The following is a 13,630-nucleotide window of genomic DNA, read 5'->3' on the forward strand; positions in this document are numbered from 1 at the left end:
TCCTTCACCTCTGAATTCTTTATCTTACTGCAGCATTTCTGGATTTGAACCTGTCTGCTCTGACTTGGCCATTGAGTCTTAAAGTTCCGTTTGCCTTGTGCTAAAAACATCTACGTGCTAGGTACACAGGAATATCTTACTGAGTCTAGTTAAGACTAGTAAATGCTGGCAGTCATTTTTTGACTAATTCCTGTGCTGGCAGATAAGTAGCAGAAGATGTGGTAGTTCTAAATGCAAATGTAAAAGCCATGCAGCTGTATAGTATCCTATTCAACTAAAAACTAATAATGATTCAAAGAGTTAGACAAACCTTAAATTAATACATGCTTTAATTCTTACTCTCCAAGTGAGAGTGGATAAAGGAAGGTGTAGCATTGCTTCATCTAACAGTACTTAAACAGGCATATGTATCTGACTTCCAGATGTTTCTTATAGTTATGTCAATCACTTAATTTGCCTTCAAAAATGTAATGAAAACTGAGTGTACACCTAGAACAGTAATTTGTGCACAGTGTTCACAAAATGTCACTATACAAGAAGAATCTTACAAGAACTTTTTTGTTGCAGACTGTACAGTTTGTTCAAGGAATATTTGTTGAAAAATACGATCCTACGATAGAAGACTCCTACAGAAAGGTATATGCAAAAGACCTCTCTAGTATTACAGAAACTTAAAACTGCAGTGCATATTGTCAAATATTCGAGTCATTGTTTAAAAAAGGGTATGCCTGGTAATGCCACATAGTACCAGGTAACTTAACAAATTTGAAATGTAAAGGTACTCTTAAAGTCTGTCTAAAAGGAATAATTCAAGAATAGCTTTTTAATGTTGAAGCATATACATTACTAGTTAGTCATTAAAAAGTGGTAATTTAATTGTCAGAATTGGGAATATTGATTAAAGAAAACAACAAGAAAAAAACCAAAACACACTACTGCTTTTTATTTTTTATAATATTCGTTTGTGTGTCTTAGTATCTGTGGGTAGATTTGGACTCGTATGGTTGAGATTTTACACTTCTTTGCTACTAGAAAAATCTGCTAAAAACAACTTCATGCTCACCTTTAGAACACTGGAGGCATACTGTGTTCCTAATGATTTAACTGATAGCTTGATATGCTTCCATTAGATGGACTGTTGTTTTATTAATAAGTTAACACAAACCTATAATGAATGAACAAACACTTACAGTGGTCTGTTAGTTTATCTCTTCCCATTTTCAGCATAACAGGCTGAAAGGTCTGACTCTGCTTGCGTCACCTTGAATCTCCATATTGCTCACTCTTCAGTTTTAGCTGAGACCATGATTAATGTTCCAGGCTAAGATAGTTTACGTCTGGACTGCAAAAGAGTTAACCATTTGGTGAAGCAGATTAGTTTTTGGCTGTGTCTGTTTCTTAATCTTACTTTTTCTTTACTGAATTACTTTTCAGATGCATTGATACTCTGATGTAGCTCACCATGTGGCCACAAAAATGCCAGTGTCTATACAGGGAAGGCAAGATGCACAAACTCTAGCTGGGAATGGACAAAAACTGCAGGACTTCCTCTTTTAGCACTGGACTTTATTTATATTGGAATAAAGAGGCTGCATTAATAGCTGTTGCAGCCTATAGTCACCAGAATCTCTTCTGAACAGAAGAGGAATTAGTGAGAGCAAAATGATAATTTCACACTTGTTTTCTTTGACCTCATAGAAATCTGTATGCTAGAAAAATCCTAGTCTGTTTTAAGCATGTGGGCTTCCAGCCAAAGCCAAACTCTTACTAAAAGAAACAACAGCAACAACAAATTCTGTATAGCCACTTACTTTTTCTGTATTAGAGGAGCAGGAATTTTGGACCCTATCCCGGTGTTTGGTGCAGGACTTTGCTGGGTCAGGCCCAATAAATTACTTCAAAAATATTCACAAGCTGTACTAAAGTGAAAAGTTTCCTTTGTTATATATTTACATTCTTCAGGTCATACTAGATTCATGATGTTTGCTGGGTGAATTTTTCCAAAGACTGTTTCCATGGAGCCTGAAAAAGTAAAGCCCTGTTAAGAAATTTTGCCTTTTGCTAATTTTTTTTTTTTTTTTTAGCAAAGATCTTATTATGTTCCTTTCAGGTTTGGTCCTGAAATGACTAAGAATCTCTTTGTGAATTCTTCTTTTCAAATCAGCCAGATTGTTGAAGTCTTGCTTAAGTCTGGACAATACTTTATGCAGTTGTTTTCTTCCCCTCACTGTTAGTTACAGTTCTAACTTGCTTCTTGACTTGGGTGACTTTAAAATTCATTGGTTTGGTAGTTTCAATTCGATACTATTAACGTTAAATCTAATTTTGTAATATTTGAAGTTTAGAGGATATGGCTTGAAATATTTTAAGTTTGTCTGGAACTAAATAATTGAGCATAAAGTCTTGAAACTTGATGCCTTGGTTTACTCCCCAAATATTTCTTCATAAAGAGAATAAATGCTGCTTAATTAGCTGAATAACTTTGTCAGCAATACGTGCTAAAATAGTGGTTATTGAAGGAATCTCCATCCCTAGGGGACATGGGGGAGGTGAGAGGGGTGGAAATACTTCTCTTCCCCCCCCCCCCCCCCCCAATCTTGTTACAAAAGACAAGCTTAAAGTTAAACTAGTGATAATGCATGTATCAGGAATAGGGATGCAAAATTCTTTGAGTGCTGATCTGCCAACTAGAAATTTTACATGCAAATGGAAACAAGTGAAGTGTACCAATAGCTTGAAAGAAAAAAAATGTGGGTAGCCTGCTTGGAACAGCTTGAGGGTACTTCCATGTCCTTTGCTGCCCTCGCAGCCAATTTTTTTGAGGTAGAAACCAGATAGAGGAGCTCAGAAGTAGATACAGAAAGTGATCCGACTTCTTAAACCTTCTATTTTTTCCAAATTTTTCTAAGCTGGATCAGTTTCCTAATAAATGTCACTAAAGGCTTGTTTTGGGGACACTGCTCTTAGTGGTTTGTTTGGTTTATTGCTTGCTGTGTACTACTTATTCTCTTGTTGATCTAAATTACTATTAAATGAGCATTAGTGTGCCAATCCAATTTTCTAGCTTTCACCTGTACTTTTCTTTCAATCTGTGCATGATCCCTGAAACAAGAAGAAATTAGTTGTGCTAGTTGCTGATACCCATCATTACAAATTTAGCAGCCTCCTTTTTAATAATCAAAAATCCCTGATCACTGTGCAAAGTGGTACTTGGCTGCTGATGCTGCTTTTGAAAATGTCACTAGGGCTCTTTGAAAGGCTTCTTCCCACTGTTTTCAAAGTGTATATCCATATAAACTTCTTAAGCCATTATGTTGCTTTATGCATTATGAATTTGCCTATAAAAATCACACAATTCCTGGTGCCTTTGGAGGGGGGAAGAGTTGCAAGAGGGAAAATTCTAACCACATCCTTCTTTCTTGACAGCAAGTTGAAGTAGATGCACAACAGTGTATGCTTGAAATCTTAGATACTGCAGGAACGGTATGTAAAAACAACTTTCCTAAACACTGACGTACAGTGTTGAAAGCAACAAAAGCTGTAGGGATGTAAATGGTGACACATTTCCTTCCTCATTCTGTAAAGAGTAACTGTGGTCAGTGTGTTGGATTAAAGGATGTTCTTTAACATACTAGTATTTAAACAAAACTTGAGTATTGCAGCACAAAATTGATGGCAAGTTTTCTGTGAGCTCCTATTCTGTAATACGGGAAACATGACACTGAGCATTTTAAAAGAGATTGTGCTGCTGTTTTAAGTTTATATTGCCCAGAGGAAATTTAGGCCCAATAGAAATCAAACCTGAGTGACTGTTGCTGTAGAGAATTGCATGCTTTCTTCTCATCTCCTTTTTCTTTTGTGTGTGAGATGTACTCTGACATTGAGATAAAAATAGTATCTCTTTAGTCAGCTTATGGGAAGTCAAAGCATAGGATTTGTGCTGAACCTTTGCATACTGGTCAGGTTTTTCTGACTAGTTTCAAAATTACTGAAACCCATCGTTTCCTTCACTGATTCCAGTGAGCATAAGCTCAAGACCCTTGGAGTGTAACGTGTTCTCTGAACTGTAATAGTAATCTGTTCCAATAATAACTTATTTAAACTCCATGTTAGAGTAAGGCCATGTAAAACTACAGAAGGATGGAGTGGCTGTTCTCTTGAGATAAATGGCTCTTTTCATCTGACATACAGCAAGGGACTTGGTGAGTGAGTGATCAGGCACAAAACAGCAGAGTCACCAGTGTGTGAAAGGCAAATGCTATTCCATAGTCATACTGCTGGTGAGAGTTTTCAAACAGGGAGAAGTCCTAATGGTGCTGTGCAGCGCCCCAGCGAGTCTTCATACACAATATTGTAGCTGTCACCAAAGTCTAGGAAATGTGACAAGTCTATGGAGTGTCTCCATCCTCTAGTCAATCTTGTGAAAATTAAAGTAGAATTTAACATAGGAAAGTGCCTAGACTACAAAATGAAGGCTGAAAAAGGATGCATTTACTTTACGATGGGTTGTAAAGAACAATCAGGAGATGCGAAAAAGGTTGTATGTAAGGAGAGGTTTGGGAGCAATGTAACTTCTGTAATCTACAGATTACAATTTACCTTCTACTGCACCTCTTCTCTTATGAAATTACTCTAATTTCTGTGACTTTTTCACAGGGTATAGCCCTTGGCAATATTTAGATGTTGCTGAGCCACACCAGATAATGTTCCAGACTTCAGATTTCTTTAAAAGCAGTTCAGTTTACTATAATGCTTACAGTCAAACAGTAAAATGTTGGTCAGTTTTTAAAGGGGGAAAGGGGGCACAAATGCATCGTATTTATGACCTGAAGTATATAGCAGTTTGTGCAAGGAAAGTGCAAATTGAATGCAACATCTGTATCTATTTTTAATTACAGGAACAGTTTACAGCAATGAGAGACCTATACATGAAAAATGGACAAGGTTTTGCATTAGTATATTCCATCACAGCACAGTCCACATTTAATGATTTACAGGATCTAAGAGAACAGATTCTTCGAGTCAAAGACACTGATGATGTAAGCATCTTTAACAATGCTTAATACTTACATTTAGTTGTAATGTATACACTGTGATCGCTTCCAAGCTTTGAGACAAATCGACCAATAGGTGCATACTACAGAAATGCAGTTCTTAAGGCAAACTGGAAAATTGTAACTTGTCATGTGGTATACAAAAAATTGTCTTTTTAATCTCTTCCTTTAAAATACTCTATTTGAAACTGTATATAACCTTATTCAGTAGTACTGCAGAAAACTTTCCTAAAGCAATTCTGTTCTTACCTCAATTACTGTGAATGAAAGTTTAAAAAACCCTACAGTTTAATTTTTCTCTTCGATATGCCTACTGTTTATGGTGTTTTAAAAGCACAAAATTCTAAGATCTTACCGAAGACAGTACTGTAGCTTTAAACTTGCGTGTTATGTAGCTTTTATACTTCGTGTGTGTGCTTACAAGTAAGTTTGGTCACACTATTTCCACACAATTTCAGTGTGCATTATTAAAGCTATAAAGTGAGGCTAAAACATTCCAGTTTATAATTGATTAATAAAAACTTCCTACTGTTGTAGGAAGTGACTATTCAGTCCCTTAATAAAAGGAAGAAAGGTATTGCAAATGTGAAACAGCAGTAAGAGTGTGTTTTTAACAGAAGCACCTTGAAGGTTATAGCCACCAGGCAGGAAAAAATTTTTTTAAGAAGGAAGCAGTGAACAGTTTTTAAGTGTGATTATGTCATTTAAACTGTGCTCATGGAAACTTTTGATGCCTTCCTTACTGCATGCATCCACATACGCTTCTGCTGTCAGCAGACACAGAATGTATTAAACATTTCCATTTCAGGAAGGTTCATTGTGACTTTTGTAATACAAACCACCTTACACTTTCTTAACCGTAAGCATTTGTGGGTCTTGCCTATGTTCAGCAGATTCCTTCTAGAAGTGATTTGGTAATATTTCCTTGGAATTGTATTTATTTTTAGAATACTCTTCTCAGCCTTGACAGCCATTCCGTAATATCAGGAGAAAGATAATGAGCTTCAAGTTGCAATTTTAGTTCTCACCAAAATTTACATAAAGTTTTCCCTATGACAAAGCCTAGGCACAACTTGCTTTCTCAGTGGGGGGAAATTAAATGGTCAAAATATGGTAAACCTTTTTTCAAACACTTGAATGTGGGAGAAGCTTAGCTATATCCTTAAATTAGTAAAAGGAAAAAAAAACCCAAACAAACTTTGTATAATTGTCTTTTCTTGCCACAAAGGTCAATTTGGTGGTTTCTGTAGTTAGTAATTTTGATAAGGTAGCATGTTTCTTTTCTCTGTGTGCATTAGCTTACTAATAAGAACTGTGTGAGAAAACTGCTCTTGAAAGGAGTACAGATACGCTGGAGGTAGAGGAATGGTGAAAGGAGCTTTAGTGTCCTTCATCATGCTACCCAGTGCAGGCCACTTTTTTCCCAGGATTTCTGAACATGTAACAATCTTGTGGCAGATTCTTCAGTAGACTTCTTGATGCCTTAAACATCTAAAAATCTCATTAGGTCATCTAGAAGATGCAAAATTTGCTCAATTGGCAGTGTACTGAATCCTCAAACCATTCCCCTCACTGCCCTGCCAAACAGCAGGCAAAAAATGCAGTCACTGTGATTTGAAGGTGAAAGTATTGCACAACTGTAAACTTAAGTTTCAGTTATAGCAGAGCTTGATTATTCTGGAAGTCGGGATCCTCTAAGGATTCAGATAGGGTTTTAGGTATGCATTTACATCGTGCCTTCCCAAAATGTTAATGATTTCTTTGCTGGTATTAAATTGTTTTTTTAGGTGCCTATGATTCTGGTTGGCAATAAGTGTGACTTGGAAGATGAAAGAGTTGTGGGAAAGGAACAAGGTCAGAACCTAGCAAGGCAATGGAATAACTGTGCATTCTTAGAGTCTTCTGCAAAATCAAAGATAAATGTTAACGAGGTAAGGCACATTACCTATGGGAGGAGGGGTGGCAGGGAGAGAAGGATGGGACACTGTGTTCTGGTAACCAGATGTTTACCATTTGTCATGGAAGAACTAACAAAATTATGAATAACATTCACTATAATGAACAAAACTGTACCCTACTATTGTGAGAATTTGTGAGATGTTTATATTAAGGGATGCATTTAGGTTTGACTTGGGACCTTTTCAAATTACATTAATTTTAGTATAATTAGTTTTCAAATTATATTCATATGAATATTGACTTTTGTATGAAATTTCAAATTATATTCATATAAATTCTTTTTTCATGTTACGTTCCCTAGTTGATACAGTCTCTATCAACTGAGAATGTACGCTAGACTTTTTTTTTTTTAAAGACCATTAAAAGAACTAAGTCCTTAAAGCTGTAAAGAAAACGGGGCAAAAGCCTTCTCTACTATCTAGCTACTTATTTAGCAGGAGCTCGGTGACTGATCAAACGTGCGCTTTTGGGACTTGCTGTAGTGCATGGCTGCTTATCCAGTGGGAGTGCCAGCATAAAGAAAGGGATGCAAAAATTTTTAGAAAAAGCTGTTAGTATTTACATTGCTGGAACAGCTTTAATTTTATGATAAACCCTACAGTTCATTGTGTCTTCTGGAAAACATTGTTGGCAGCATCAGTCAAGTTGAAAGGGCCTCTGTGCAAGACTTGCATGTAATCAAAAGTGTATGGTGGTTTTAAGCACAGCTGATTTTAAGAATAAGTAATGTGTGTTTAATTAGTTGGGGAAATTCTGGAAACTATTCAGTTTTTCTTAAACACAAATTAATCAGCTCAACTATATAAAAGTCATATGTTTAATAAACTAGAATTTACTTCCATCAAATACTAAAAGCCCTTGTTGGAATGTTTTTTGCTTTGCAGCCTGTGCTTAGGAAACTGCTCGGATGGCTTTAGTATGAGGACTCCTTGATTTAGGAGATGCAGAAACAGTTGGAACAATGTCAATTATGAACGAAACAGATGCTGTTTAGTTGTAGTATGTAGTCTTGTCTTAAATTAGCCTCTCAACAAAATCATGTTCTAATTAGAATTCTAGGAGACTCAAAGTGTGAGTCTCATACATGAGTTACTTTTCTAGGAAACGTTACGCTTACGTCATGCTATAGTCCTAAGAGAGGCTGCTGAATTAATTCTCTAGACTTCAGTATTTTTGAAGTATCTGGTAAAGCATGATCTCATTCAAATACAAGAGACTATTCTTGAATATGCAGTGTACTTGAGTTACCATGAAAATGTGTAGTTAAAACTTACTAGAACTTTCTTTAAAAGAATATCCTTAGTGATTCAAGTTAGAAGCAAGCTGTGGCCTGTTTCTTGACCTCAGTGCTAAATTGCAAAGTAATAGCATATAGTAGTTGATCACTCTAGCATATATCGTGTGTGTTCAGATAAATTTGACCCAGAGATTGAATAGCTGCAGATTATAGATGCCTTTCCAGTTTACTTCACTGGAAGTGGAAAACCCTCGGTAGACAATTATCAGAACAGAAAAACACCCCATCAGGTATTAAGTATACAATTTAACTTTATGGATTTGTGATTACTAAATATTTACAGGGGTTCTTGGTTATGTGAGTACATGATGTGTGAAGATTCAAGGCATAGGGCTGTGAGAGAAGCCTTTTAATTCTAATAACCAACTGATTTTTGTGTTCTCAGATCTTTTATGACCTTGTGCGACAAATTAACAGAAAAACTCCAGTGCCTGGAAAAGCACGCAAAAAGTCATCATGTCAGCTACTTTAATACATAGCTGTACTGTAGCTCTGAGCCAGGTAAACCTTTTTAAATTCTCTGTGTGTTAGTTATTAAAAACAAAACAACAACTACCAAAAAACCTAAACAACTGTGGTAGCTGTTGATGCAGAACAGCATTGGAAATTCTTGATTTACATTATCATAGAAATTTTTATGGTCTTTATTTTGCCATTCCAAAGTCAGAACTACAAATACATGCAAGGTACACTGTTCACACTAGTATCAAATTTTTTCAAGCTTTAAGGTGTTGATAGAGCTCACATTAACAATGTTTGTTCTGCTACTTCAGAACTTTAGCTTTTGGAAACAGGGTTTTCTCTTTTAAAGGCTGATAGAATGTACTGCAAGAGCTCAATTATCAGGAATGCACACTGTAAAATACTGTAGTTTGTGTGCTAAAATGTCACTTCCTGCTTTGAACTCCTGCATATATTTGCATGATGTCCTAGGAATTTAGCTTGCTTCCTTTGGACTCAATGGATATTTTATAGGCTGCATTGTAATTCATACATTTGGAAGAGAATGGTGAAGTGATCATTGTTAACACTCCAAATATTTGACCTGGAGCTATTGGTTACTAGATCAATTTCTTACTTGTTGGCAGTTGGCTAATGTTCTACATGACTAAATCCATGCTTTAAGAATGCTGCTGAAGGCTCAAGCAAGCTCCAGCCTGCTCTTTAAGCAAGCCTTTTCAGAAGTTAGCCAGCAGGCATGAATTTTTTTCTGCAAGTTGTTCTTGGGCTGGTTGTTTCCCTCTTTCCACCTCCAAGCCTTAGTATGAGCAGAGGTCTCTCTTGATTGACCTGACATCATGCAAGTTGCCTGTTCATCCGATGCCCTTCAATTTTACTGGACAAATGGTGGTTTGGTTGCTTCAGTGCTATGATCCATTATTTTTTCATCTGATAGACTGGAGGATCCTGGTAGGATGTGTCACTGTCATAAATTGCATGCTTTTATTAATACTCAGATAGTGCCATGTTTAACTCTTTTTGGTATCAGTATTAAAATTTACATAATTTGAACAACTTGAATTAGCTCAAAGTAAAACTGAGAGGGTTCCAAAAGTATTAGCTGAGGATGGCAGAAATGGTTGTTACATTTCCTTAACTGGTCTTTTGATTCAGGAGCTTTGATCCTTCAAATGTGTTTTTGTTTTTAAAGCTACTGGAACTATCATACTGTAAGCAAAACTAGTCCCACCCATCAAATACTACCGCCACAGTTCAGCTTGCGTTACCATGTGTATCCCAATCCAGTTTTACTAATTGGGATAGTCTGTTATTTGTATGTGTGTAGTAGAAATTATATTAGTAGAGGAGAAGTGATAAGGTTATTTTCTAAGTCTGTTTGCTAAGAACTTTGCTAGTTCCTGCTTTAGTTCTTTTAACTAAAGACTAACTGTTACTAATACTAACCTCATGTTTTGTTGTTACAGGTCTGAAGAACTGTTGCCCAATTCAACAGTGCCAGCATTCCAACTTTATTAAACCTACCAACATCTTAAATGGACTTTCCTGTGGTGGTACCCTTTAAGAAATGGATGAAAGCTACTACATCAGTTTGCACATTCTAATCACTTTCCAGTGTCATGAGAGATTTTTACTTATAAATATTCTAAGTGTATGCAACTGGTAAAACCAGAGCCTACATCCAGTATTACCGATAAGAGACATTGTTCATCCACCAATGTTGTACATGTATGAAAACTGTGTACTGTATACTTCAACAATCCCCACTTTCTATTGGAGAGTACAATAATGTAAATCCTAAAAGCACCACTATTTTAGCATAATAAAAGAAAGTCCAAAGAGCTCCTATATAGACTACTCCAGATAACTTTGCTTCATCGGTATTTGTAGCTTATTGTAACTTTTTTAAAGAAATACAGGATCATCATCATCGTATTGTACAAAAGCGCTTTGATTAACACAACAGCTATATAGTTTTTTAATTTTAGGAAAAACCTGTGGAGACAGTGATCTAGTCTTTAAGAGTCCTTTCAGTATAACGTCTGACTAAAGACATGGCCTTTAATATCTGTTGGGAAGGAAATGTCCAGACTTTTCAACCTTTTATTGTATGTTTCCTTTTCCTTGTTTACATAGGGAACAATGTTTATAGTTGTGTGTACAGTGGGGGTCTACAACAAGAAGTGTATATTTTAAAACAATTTTTTAATGATTTAACAATTTTTTGTAAATCATTTTTGGGCTTCTGCAGCTGTAGATTCTCACTGTGAATTCCCTTGCTTGCTCATGCATAAGTGTATTTGCAATACCAAATATACAGGTTTAGTACTTTTGCCTGTTAGTGATTGTTTTACATGTGTAACGTTTTGGTTGAGATGTTAAATGGTGGAAGAGTACTGTGGATGTGAATGTGGGAAGTAATTTTAATCATGTGTAATTGGTCACAGGGCCTAAGTTGCAGTAATTAACTTTTGCTGATTTATTTAACAATGCCTTGTTGCTTTGTATGCATTAACGTTTGGGTGTAAAGATTGTGTGTATATCCAACAGGGAGCCACAGTATTTAAATTGACCAACCTAATGTTACAACTGCTTTGAGGTGGCCAAATGTAAACTAAAAGCCTTAATTAAAGTGGTGCAATTTTGTATGACTTAGCATCAGTAGTTCAATAAATTTGGATTGCCATGCAAGGGCTTGCATTACAGTTATATACTACTTGAATGTTTTGTGTTTTAGTAGTGCTAGTAAATATTGATTTTAAATCTCTTGCACAGTGCAGATTCGTACATCTTAGGACAAAAAGGAACGATTATGACTTCGTCTTCTGACAAATACATGCCGTAGATATTTCTTCTAATAGCATCCCATGTGCTAGGGTGGATGAATTTCTGACTGAAATTCCACTTACAGTTTTAGACTTGGAATATTCCAAGTTCTAATGTAAGGGAGAGTCTAACAGAAAAATATCTTGTCTTCAAAGGTTAGACTATCAGTGGCTGTTTCGGGAACTTGAAAATAGGTTGCCTGCTATTTTCCTCCTTTTCAGGAAGAATTCACTGTTAAAATTGACTTAGTGTAGCTAAAAAAAAAATTCTCTTGGGAGAAAATGCAATTTTTCTGCATGATTAAACCATATTTGTTTGGTTTCAAGGAAATCTGCAGAAGAATATTCTTGCAGTATTGAGTGTAGAGTTTTGCAGACTTTAAATATCTGTTAACACTGTTGGACTGTGCAGTGGAATGTGTGGACTGTGGATGATTTCCTGATCTTGGCTGTGCTGCTTAAAATTAATGTCACACCCAAATACTTGGTACCTCCTGTTTCTCTGGCACAGAATTATCAGAGCTTGTTCTAATCCATTCCTGCAAATTCAATCAGATTACGTTGGCTAATACCAGTAAGCTTTGAGATAGTTTACGTTGCCCAAAGTGAATTATGGAGCCCAGCTGATCCTTCCTGCTGGTAATTTCATCAGTCATCACCGTTGTTTAATGGAGATTAATATACTCTTTCACTGTGCAGAGTCAGTGTTAAGACTGAAATTCCTTTTCATTTATCATTAGAAACCAGATGTGATTGATCCTCGTAAATGTCTCTTTTGGTACTCTGCATTCTGACTGGTCCCCAGAGTAGATGAGACTGGAGCACTGGATGCTCTAGTTTGGTTTTGTTTTGTTTTTTCCACTAGGTACCTTCCTCCTTGATGAGCTAATCAGTATTTTTCCTCCTTTTATTTTCAACCTCTGCTTATTCAGGTCTTATAACACTTTTATGTCCCAGTTGTCTTTTTATCATTGAGGTTTTTTAATGTGTTTCTTTTCCAGGCACTGTACAGATGGCATTGGGTGGGAGGAAGCGAAAACTCTTAACATCAGAGAGGGGCCCCTGGTCTGGTCTCAGTGTCCAGCCAAAGAGTAGCAAATATCAGGCTTTGTCCTGAAAGTTCTGTACTGAAGCAATCTTGGTCACTCTGTGGAAAAGTGAATGTACAGTTCCTTAGCGTTAGAGATAGTCAGTTTGATAAAACCCCAAGGAAGTAAAATTTTTCAGAAACTCCAGACTTTACTATCTAAAGATTGTGCTAAAAAAGTGAAATATACTTCCCCCCCCCCAATATCTAGAACTTAGGCCAGATTTGTAAAGCCAACACATCATAACCCAGGTAATACCTAAGCCCCAGTACTTTCTCCTTGAAAACTCAGGCAAGCTTCAAGGGAGCAGTGTCCTGGTTGTTAAAGGGAAGATGCATGACAAAATGATGCTGAGGAAGTGATGGACATGAAGAGTAAGAAAAAACACACGAAAGAATTTTCTTCATATCTAAGTAATTGCAGCATAAGAAGTTGTTCCTGCTGAGGAAGTGAACATCCAGTTCCCCACAGGAATTGGAACTATGTAAGCAGTTACCAATTCTAAAAAAGAATCCTGTTTGCTGAAATTTTTGAACAACCTTATATATCTTCAGGATAACTGCTTTGTGTACCAACACTTAAGAAGTTCATGCTTGAACTACTTGTACAGAAACAGAGCATTTCTCATAAATCTTTGGATGAAAACATGCATAATTCATATTTTGAGAACTAATGCAGTAATTTTCCAAATTCAGTGTTAATACACATGTATTGCTGCTTGTAAACTTAGCTTATGCTTACAGTACACACAAAGTTTGTGACTGCTTTATTTCTACCCTAATCTGAAATTGGTATATGTCAGTATTTAAATGTCTGAGCTTTCTATGGAAAAAGTAATGTTTATGTCCTGAAATATAGAAGTATTATTTAATGGAATTGCACTCTTCATATTAGGACTCTTTCCTTGCAGTATAAACTTTAACTTGTTTCTAATGCCCTTTTTCATTC

The 13,630-nt window shown here is 36.2% G+C and overlaps 1 protein-coding gene across 1 annotated transcript in view; it reads left to right on the plus strand.

The window, feature by feature from the left end:
- The window catches only part of RAP1B (RAP1B, member of RAS oncogene family), a 31,714-nt gene extending 20,240 nt beyond the window's left edge, over positions 1-11,474 (plus strand). The window contains exons 3-8 of the mRNA XM_074870534.1: positions 568-636; positions 3,427-3,483; positions 4,899-5,039; positions 6,842-6,985; positions 8,696-8,811; positions 10,236-11,474. Of these exons, the coding sequence (XP_074726635.1) occupies positions 568-636; positions 3,427-3,483; positions 4,899-5,039; positions 6,842-6,985; positions 8,696-8,782 (498 nt within the window). The 3' untranslated portion in view covers positions 8,783-8,811; positions 10,236-11,474. The remainder of the gene's footprint in view (positions 1-567; positions 637-3,426; positions 3,484-4,898; positions 5,040-6,841; positions 6,986-8,695; positions 8,812-10,235) is intronic.
- The last annotated feature ends 2,156 nt before the right edge of the window (positions 11,475-13,630 follow it).

The sequence above is a fragment of the Strix uralensis genome, chromosome 5 (assembly GCF_047716275.1).
Source record: "Strix uralensis isolate ZFMK-TIS-50842 chromosome 5, bStrUra1, whole genome shotgun sequence".
Classification (NCBI taxonomy): Eukaryota; Metazoa; Chordata; class Aves; order Strigiformes; family Strigidae; genus Strix; species Strix uralensis.